A 10567-nucleotide genomic window follows, 5' to 3' on the forward strand; every position below is an offset into this window, starting at 1 on the left:
TATACTTGCGGTAATGATATAATTACTATTATTAATAACCTGTAACTATTTATGTATTATATAAAAAATGTTAATAATAATAAAAATAAGTGTGGAAGAATGTCGTAAACGTTAATGAAGAATCTGCTAGAATAGAACACGTTATCCTAGATTTCTAGTATTCATAATTTATATTTATTTATTTATTTATTTTTTATTTAAAACATCTTTAGGCATGATAACATATACAGGCGAGATCTTACCGCTGTTTTACAATATGTTCCTGCAAACACATATTACAATAACAACAACAACAAAAGTAACCATCACAGTACAACAAAATATACAACAGTTAAAACTGAAATCGTATTACGACCAGAATAGAATGGACTGGCTATTAATTATGACATCTGATATCACTCGAACGCAATCCGTAAATCAAAAAGACATCAAAATAATACACAGGTCAGTTATATCCATTACAAACAGCCGCTCAGGCCTATATTACAAAATTACATTAGGGCCTATGGGCAGCGTTCACACGATATATTTGATGAGATAAGATAAGATGGTTTTTAGTGGTTATCGATGTAAGATGGAGGATTAGATGAAGTGTTCATTTAAACGTTGGTCTGGGTGAGCTATAAGTATAATTTAGATATTATATTTGAACCAATTCAGGCCCATAAACTGGGCCAGGAAAAGAAGAATTACATAATTAACAGAGATATATATGTTTTTTTTAACAAAACTTGTCCCTGGCAGGATTAAACCTGTCGAGTGTCAACACTGACAGAGCCTGATGATATAGCGATAAAGTGTTTAATCCTTGTTTGAAAGAGAGCTCCGGATGGGAATTGAGCCCAGATTCTCGCACTGTTAAGCCAAGTGTCATACAATTACGTCACCAGGCCCGATGGTATACAAAGTCAGATTCAGATTCAGATTCAAATATTTATTACGTCAAAATGTCAATGCATCATGAGAATTGGTTTCCACGGTTCAAAAATACAAATAAGACTTATTATATCTCTACTAAATGCTTGGATATGATGACAGTGTAAAATATTGATTCATTGATGGACTATAAAAGAAAGATTGCACATATATGAGTTGTGTGAATTATACTTGGGGCCTATATGCCCTTAATGAGATGAATTAAAAACTTACTTTATACATCAGGTCTAAACATCTAACATGGCAAAATCACCTTCTAAATAGTTAATTGCATAAGGAAGGAAAGCTTTATTATGTCGCTCTGTGCGTTTACTTGAAGGCACCATTCTACCAGATCTGCTGAATTTAACATACTTGTTGAGAGGATGTGAAATATCATTTGCAATAGACTTAACTTTCTTTAGGCATACCTCCTCACATGTTGTACTTATTTCGGGCACCTGATTACCAATAACTTTGCTGGAATTTTTCGTTATCTTTGCAAGTTTGTCAACATTCTTTTGGGAGAGACCCATAAACCATATCATACTACAAAATGTAATGTAGTCAGTCTGTTAATCACTCAGATAAGTTGCAGTCGTGTTTATTAGGTTGTCTGTTTATGTTCTTACAGATCGGAACGAATGCCCGAATTTCAAACTCGGATTATGAACAGTTTGTCATTTTAAACCTAGATATATAACTTTAAACTAGAAATTGCAAATTGCAAGTGAAGTGCTGCGAAGTACAACTGCATATAAATGTTCTTCGAACAAAATTATTTATGCGAGTCAAGTGAAAATAATGAATAATAAAACTATAACAAATAATATGAGAAACGACCCATTGTCTATATTAGAACACTTCTCATTGGGTAACAAAGTCGTAATTTTTCATTTTTGTCAAAAAGTGTCTATAGTGTGGTGAATTATGGTTTAGGTTTTTTTTTTAATAAAGTTTCAAAAATGACTATGTATGGGGAAAATGTAGTTGATTACCAAAGGTTACAATTTTTATTTTGAAGACTGCATGGTCTAGGAAGTGTACATTTTTTTATGGGTACACACCCTTCAGCGTGAAATGTGGCTCTCTTTGCAAGCAAGGAAAGAAGAGCTTAGATTGGTACCAGATAAAATAATTTTGTTATCAACATTAATACATTATACTAATCTTCATCTTTGTAAGCGCATACGACAGTGCAAATTATTTCTGTGACAGTCTTTTGAAGTGTGTAAAGCTCCATTTTATCCCATACATAGTCAAAATATTGGGGGGGATGATACAATGGACCATCCCCCCTTGTAAAATATTGGGGGGATATATCCCCTCCATCCCCCCCCCGGGATCTACGCCTATGATTGGGACCTTCGTCCCTTCAAGGCTAGGCCTATACCATCCTAGCTAGTCTAGGCCTATACCATCCTAGCTAGTCTAGGGCTAGAGTAGGATAAGGCTAGCGCGACATGCGGACGTTGGTACGAGTAGGTTAGTCTACAAACGTCGCCTAAAGTAATTGATTTTACCCGGCAGAACGAAAGAAGGAAACTCCGCTTTTCAGTCGTCTTAGGCACTCGTTTTTTGACAAACAATGACCTTTCAGAGGTCAAATTGTTGTCAAGAATATGAATTGGCTGCTTCGCAGCAAAAATGATGGTCTGATATAACATTAGTCTTGGCTCTTGCTTGCGCTTCTTATCGACTGTAGGCCAAGTTTCAGCGGCGTTGCAAGGTGGTGACGGTCTCCAATGCAAGATAATTGTCAGGCTATATTTTAGGTGAAGCCCGGAGGGCTGGATACAGAATATCTTTCTGACCATCTCGCAAATGTGAGTTCGGATTACATTTACTAGGGTTACTTTTAAGTACAGTATTCTAATAAAGGCACCTGATCGAATCCAGAGACAGAGCCTTGGTTTGGTCTATCAGGTGAATTCCTCTTTTTGCCCAACTGCCACCGTCATGATATTGACGATTTTGCAACTATATTGGACGTACAACAGATTAATTATATTAAAGGTTTCGTAATATTTTGTTGCATAAGGATAGTGTAAACTTAAAACACTCGGCTGTTTGATTAATAGATCTTTTATGGGCCAATATACTCTACTGCCTCTATTATACTGCCCTCATCATAGCTTTCGATATTACAATAACTTTTTTTTAAGAACCAGTACAATTTTGTCCAGGCTCAGTGTTCTTATTTTCTGTCCGATTTAAGGCTCAAACTATTCTTAGTTTGTTCTTATTTTTACACACTTTTCAAACACAGAAAATGATTAAAAGAGCAGTATATTACTGTATTGTCTTAGCCTAAAGAAGGTATTACATTGTCACACCAACTGCAAATAAGGTACAGAAAAGATTTGTTGGTTTTTTTTTTTTCATTTTTTTTAAATATAAATTTCATTTTACATTTTACCTCAGTCTCAATTTGTTCTTATTTTGTTTTTAATTTTTAAGCAATTTCAGTCTCAGTGTTCTTATAAAATGTGTTCTTCTGATTAGGAATGTTGCCACTGTGGAAAAGTAAAATTTTTCTATAGGCCCTAGTCGGTTCTATATTTCTTTACTTGGTATTTGTGATTATAATTTATTCTTAAGCCTAAATAAATAAAGTTGAATGATTGTTGTAATGCTCATACATTTTTGACAGATATGACGCTATTTAAAGCATTGTAACGTGCAGATATAGCTATATAATGTTGGAAGAAATATTCAAGAATATTGAGCATATATATTTTGTCTTTGGGCATTTCATGAGTCACTGATAAAGTATAACATTGATAACAATAGAACAATCATTGACTTACTTGCAGTGAAGTGATGAATTATGATGCCCTTAGTTAGTCAAAAACGTGAACAAACTTTTAAATATCTAACAAAAACGTGCGTAAATATTTAAATAGTTTTGTAGTGCGTCGTACCGTGGTATGAAACTTTCGTAAATACATTTCGTAACAATAAAAAAAATATAACGAAAAACACAACAAACACACTAAGCACACAATGTTAAACAAATAAGCCTTAAGTAACTAGGAAAGTAATTATTAGTAGGGGCCTATATTGAAAATGCCTTTAAGTTCATTCAATCAGATGTCTCACGGCGTATAAGAAAATAAATATTTCACAATCTTATTATGACGTGTTAGGTCTAAAAAGATCTATAATAAGTAAATGTCTGTAGATCAGAGGTGAGATAATAATGTGCTTCTACTTTTAACGCCCCTTCTCCCTATAGGCCGAAGTTAATTATACAAATAAAAATGTTGACTTTCTTATTCTAATCGCTGGTCTCCATTTTTGGTCACTGTTTCCTTTTCCTTTTTGGCTTCCCTTTTGATGTTGCTAGCGATCATTATTGTGTCGGATTTTCGGAATAAGTTACGGATACGATTAAAAAGTAGGCGTATACCACGTTCCAAGAAGATTTACAGTGGCTGTATCTCTTGTCGGTATGCTGCATTTGGCCAACTCTGAAAGAGAGCCCGTGCGATATAGTATTAGTGGCACATAATAGGTAAGTTGTAATGAACATAATCGATAATTATGTTTAGTATACAATTTACCTATTGTAATGAACATTAAAACTTATTATGCCTGTATTATTGATGGAGTCCTTCTAAGATTAAGGGAAAATTAAAATTTTAGATCTAGGCCTATTGAAAACGCTTCTAATAATTGCTAATTTATTTATTATTTACATAAGACATCTGGATTAAAAAGATGAAAAGAGTGTTTTTCTTGGCTTTCAGGTTTTTTTAAAACTGACTTTCTGCGTATAATGTTTCTTACATTACTCAACTGTCTCATGATACATTAGGCCTACTGTATGTACGTGTGACTTTTTCCAGAACAGTCCTGTTCTTATCTTTTATGATTAAACTATTAACCTTTCCATTTAATATTTAATCCAGTTATCATGAATCTTGGTTGTGAACATGGTTATGCAGCTTATTGTAGTCACTGTCAGTGGTTAGTGTGTTTGCTCAAAATGTTATATTAATCTATACTTATCACTCTTACCAAATATTATTTGATTGATATTGATTGTTTTAAGTGAATTAATTTTAAACCGTTGACGACAACGAATCGATCGCTCAGGTATTTTTATGATATTACAAGCTTAAGTAATAATATACTATCGATTGTCGAGTTTAATTCCACTGAGTTTGAGCATGGATGCGTGATGTGTACTCTTTCATGAGGTTTTTGTTTGACTCGGAGAGCGTCAGAGTTTCGCTGTAATATGATAGTCTGTTTCCATTCATGGCATTAACCAAGTAGGCATTTTATTAATGTCCAAGAATCACATGAAAGAAGGTAGGTCTAGTGAATTATGTCGAATTTATGTGCCTTATGGGTTTAGTAATAACATTTTGGTAGATAGAATAAAATATGTTTACTTATTTCAATGGTAGGCCTTTTGTTCATTCATTTGTGTTTAAATAACTACTATTAAGGGGACACCATCGAGACTGAAAAAGTGTCTCCTTAATAGGGTTGTCCCCTGAATCAGGGAACACTAACCAAAAATGTGAAGTTGTCCCTATTATGACATTCTTTATAATTCTAATTGTATTGTCATAAGAATTAGTTACAGTAGGATTAGAACTAATTTATAGCAATAATTTTCAATGAAAAAATAATTCATTTAAAATATGAAATCAGCAGAAATGTAATTTAGACAACAACAGTTTTATATATTATGTTCCCAATATTATTTCCTGGTGCAATTTAAATGATCAAATATTCTTTTTTTTTTCATTGATCTTTTTATTGGATGGATGCAGCATTAATAGAGTAATGACTTAGAATTGCATGCTATGGTATGGATTAGAATCCTATATGAAAGTACACAAAAAACAAATAAAAAGTTATCCCTATGTTAAGGGTCAACACAAATTTACAGGATTGGTTTATACGAACACATGTAGTAGGCCTATACCGATGTTCACTCTAAAGGTTCAGGAATACAATTCTGGTTTAATGCTCAAAAGGTGTCAAAATATAAAGTTGAATAATTTCTTTCATATGTTAAAACTGCTTACTTGTTGTGATAGGCCTACATTTAAAAAAAGGTGTTCCCTTAATAGGGGTTATTTGACCATTTGGCACACTCAAAAAGTGTTCCCGTCCCCTTAGCGGTTGGCCGCTAGTGTTAAAAGATATATTTCCCCTCTTTCCCAGAAAAGTGCCCCCTTCATAGGGTTGTCCCAAAAGAGGGGTTCTACGGTAATTTCCACTATCATTCTTAGAACAATACTCGAGAACTAGTTTTGTATTATTCATGTTTATATAATTATTTCTATCGCCATTATTTCATTCAAAAGTGTGCTGGTTTTGTCGAAATAATGCTTCTGATGTTTAATAGACATTTTCATCTACAGCAAAGGGCCTATTATAGAATAAAATATGTTTACTTATTTCAATGGTAGGCCTTTTGTTCATTCTTTGCTTTGCTATACTCGTTACGGCCTAGATCTTAACCTCGTCGTGCAATAAAAAAACTCTCTATGTCGTACGTGTGCTCACTGGACCACAAGCTCTTGATTTATCAATAAAAGACTGAGGTAGTACAACAATTTGTCCTAAGGTTTGAACGAAAAAAAAGCAGTCAGCAGTTAACACTAATTTTACACATTATTTACATTGAAACTACCTACCAGCAACTACACAAAACAAAGTCTTACCAGGGAGATGTAAAAATAATAATTTTTACATCTCTTTGGTCTTACTATAAGAAGATAAATGTCCCCTAACCTTATTGTCAATAAAAGTGTTATCCTCTTGTATACGCAACCTTAAATAAAAATGTAACAATTTAATGATTCTGCCTCCGTTAAACATTGAAAACCTCGTTAATATATGATAAAAAAAAGTTATCAAACACGTTAGTACAGGTAAATAAAAAACAATAGTTTTCGCAAAATTAAACCTACCGTACATATATGTTACTAAAAGTTACATTGACTACCAACACTCAAACATTCAAAAATGACAATAGGAACGATAATATTTTTTATTAATAGGCCAACTGTGGGAATATTTTGTCCTACGTTTTAACTAAAATAGTCCCTAAATTTTTCAAAGAAATAAAAGTAATGGAGAAAAAAGGAAAATTGTATTAAAATTTAAGTCCCAGAGTGCTATTTCCGGCCATCTACAGGTGCCATAATCATAAATTGGATCCTCTATCTGTGATAATCCTTCCCTGGGGCCTCTTTAGGCCAAACAATTTCCTGGATCCGACAGTGATAATACATGGTAAGCAATCAAGTATGGGATTTGTGCCTTATCATGTTGATTTAGAATTATTAGAGTAAAAATAATATTAAATAAAATTACGGACTCCATAATGTATATGTACCAAATGAAAATCTGACGTGTTTACAATATGTACTTTATTTCAGACAAAACCGCGTGAGCGGTTGCTTAGATCCCGAACTTACCGCTACAATTGCTAGCCGCAATATATGCAGAGAAAATATGAAATTTAAATGGAAAATGTTAGCTGTCGGCACGTTATTTACAGTCGGTGTATATTTAAGTGTTCACCAATCCTATCAAATCGACCCAGGGTACTGGAGGTTAATGGATGAAGATAACGTCATACAACCTAGAGCGCAGAAATCGGGAGAGGAAAAGTAAGTTTAAGCTAAAATTGTAGCATAAGCCTTATAATATAGTCGTTACAAAAGCCTATACTGCTACAATATTTGGTAAATCAATTTTTATTATTTTGTTTTTCAATCCTCGTTTAACAGCTACCAAGTGGAAGTAGTACAATATTAAGCCTCGTTAAAAACAATGATTTAATTTGCTAATTATCAAACCAAGACTATAATTAGTCTAATAAACCGACCTCCACTCTGATATATTATGTATATTGAATTTACGGTTAGTATCTTAGTGATAAAATATCGTCTATTTTATTACTTTTATGACTTTGCCAACAATAGTTGTATTGGTTATTGTGTTTTTATAATACGTCAGTATTGATTATACTTCGTCCCCCAGACAATCGTTGCATATGGTATATTTAATGTTTGAGTTGATGTACTCAGATAATTTTAATGAATTTTTTATTAAATATATTGATAATAAAAAATGTAATTAAAAAAAAGTTATAAATGATTATGTATATACATGCCTGTACATACAAATGTGCATACAAATAATGCATAGCGCCAAAGATATCATGCATATTTTATTTCATAAGTTCAAATTGATATCTGTATACATGTATTTTCCGTTTACAAGCGATTGCAATCGGCGTTGTTCGATATTGTGTGTTCAAGTAAAATAATGATTAAATAACTTAAGCAATGGATGACGTGGAACATAATTATATTATATAAAAATATAATCAATGTTTAAATACACAACTAAAATTGTGTAATTAACTTAAAAGTTAACGAAGCTTGGTGTCATCATATAATACATTAATTTTTAAAGTACCAGATAGCAGAATAACACGGTTATATATTATTTCATGCCAAAATTATTCTAGTTCATCTTTTTTTTTCTTTTGTTATAATTGTAGGAATTATGCTGCGAAACATAGAGGAACAGTGTCATCACTTACGGCAAATAAAACTAAATTACACAAACCGCCAATTGTTTCAACTGCTGTTTTTCTAAATTCATCAAGAAAAGTGTTACCGTGGATCGACAGAAATATATTCCTTCCAAATTATTTTACAACAAATCTCACAGAGGTAGAAAAGAGTGTCTACAAGAATTCTGTTATAATATATCTGCATCACAACAAAGCTGCTGGTACAACAACGAAGAAGTGCATGTTAAAAGTTATTCCAAAAAGCGGAAAGAAACTTGGACCTGTTTTATCTAGCTCAACTCGTCTAACAGTTAGTCGACGAATGAGCACAGCCTCATACCGTGATAGCTATAGTGTTTTCATGGGTGGGTATGCATTTGGTTTGTGTGATGAGATTCTAAAACCGTGTTCATATTTCACTGTCTTCAGAGATCCGTACCATAGGTCTATTTCAAGTTTTTCATATTGCAGAAGAGCGAGAAGTGATCAACTATGCAGAGCCCAAAGTCCATGGAAAGTGACATTAAAAGAATGGGCAATACATCAAGGAAGTTTTCTCTTTCGTCAGTTATTATTTCATCCAAAATTTTGTAGCGAATTTAAAAATAACTTCAAAGCTAGTTTGCTTCCACATGATATCTATGGATCCACACCATGTTGGTTTCGGCAAAAAGTGATAATGCTCGATATACTTTCGAAGGATCAGATAAATGCATTAGTAGATTTTTGCGTGAATAACCTTGAAAAATGGTTCGCTGTTGTTGGTTTGACAGAAGAATACGATACTTCTTTGGCGATGATAGAACAAGTCTACGGTGTTCCGTTCAAAAGTTGTGAAGGTAGCGTCCAGAATACGAGCGGGCGATACAATAATCTCTCGAATGTCAAAAATGAAACTGTTTTGGATGAACATTCGCAAATGGTACAGGATTTAATGAACGATAAGGAGGTTCAGCGTGCACTTTATGCTGATTTGAGGTTATATAATAAAATAAAAGAAATATTCAACAAACAGAAAGAAAAAATGGGCATTAAAAACAAATAGTGTTTTAGGAAATACAGTTTGAATCGAGTGATATTTAGTTTATTAAAAGGATGAATGACCCAACTACCTAGGTTGGTTATTCAAATTTTTGAAAGCGTCAAATTGTATCCAGTGTCCGTGATGGTTATGCAATTGTGCTGGTTCACTTGTCATATTTAAAATTTATAGCAAAGTTATATGCTTCTATTTTTCTATAGTTGTCCTATTTAAAAAGAACAAAAATCCGATTTCATTGTTTATTTATATGTTTATTTTATGTTCTGTCTTTTAATCGACAGCACATTCTAAGACCCAGTACTTATTTCACAAGTGGATGACACAAAAAAAAAACGAAATTAAAATCATATGTATTAATCAAACGTTAATAGCCAGTAAAAACTAGGCCTATATAAATTTACATATAAAAAAAAGAATAAATTTAATTCCAATGAACACCCGGGAACAAATTAACATGCAGTTGAGGAAGATTGTGTATTTGTGAACTCTGACATCTTAATCAAGAAGATGTATAATAGTCATGCTAGCATAATGTTTATATTTGTTGCTTTTTTACCATATTATCTGTCAACACAGTGTTAGAATCACGCTTGTTGATATAATTGTGCCTAAGAGTGTACATACATTATAATTTTCTAGAAGGTTTTCAATTTATAAAAAAAAAACAGCCACTTCTATCCTTTCACAAAACATTCGGTTTTAGACAACGTGGAGCATGTTTACAAGATATATACAGTAGTTAAAGCGTTCATTTATTTTTTCTAAACAGTTCCTCAAAGATATATCATCTTTTGGTCTTGCACTACAACATAGGTCTAGGTCTATATAAACCTTCGAGTGGTTAATGACACGACTTCGTTGACACGCGAGAGGCGCATACCATACATCATTCACATGTAATCACAACGTTGATGATAGAACATAAATAAATATTTGTATATCATAAGTCTTGTCTAAAATATATGAAACGTAAACAATGGAATTATCTTTTAAAAGCAAAGTATACTTACAATTATATATATATATATATATATATATATATATATATATAT

The 10567-nt window shown here is 32.6% G+C and overlaps 1 protein-coding gene across 4 annotated transcripts in view; it reads left to right on the top strand.

Annotated features, from left to right (window-relative positions):
- LOC117101216 overlaps positions 1-10561 on the top strand; it is a 14901-nt gene extending 4340 nt beyond the window's left edge. For 2 of the 4 annotated variants that reach the window (XM_033241133.1, XM_033241156.1), the window contains exons 2-3: positions 7326-7559; positions 8459-10561. In XM_033241133.1, coding sequence (XP_033097024.1) covers positions 7326-7559; positions 8459-9518 — 1294 coding nt within the window. In that variant the 3' untranslated portion in view covers positions 9519-10561. Of the gene's footprint in view, positions 1-4258; positions 4433-4914; positions 5236-7325; positions 7560-8458 lie in introns of those variants that run through there. The other 2 variants (XM_033241146.1, XM_033241140.1) reach the window with 2 other exon arrangements.
- Positions 10562-10567: the final 6 nt, after the last annotated feature.

This window comes from Anneissia japonica, unplaced genomic scaffold (assembly GCF_011630105.1).
Source record: "Anneissia japonica isolate Jap-2015-1 unplaced genomic scaffold, ASM1163010v1 scaffold1005_len2656397_cov198, whole genome shotgun sequence".
In the NCBI taxonomy this organism is placed as follows: Eukaryota; Metazoa; Echinodermata; class Crinoidea; order Comatulida; family Comatulidae; genus Anneissia; species Anneissia japonica.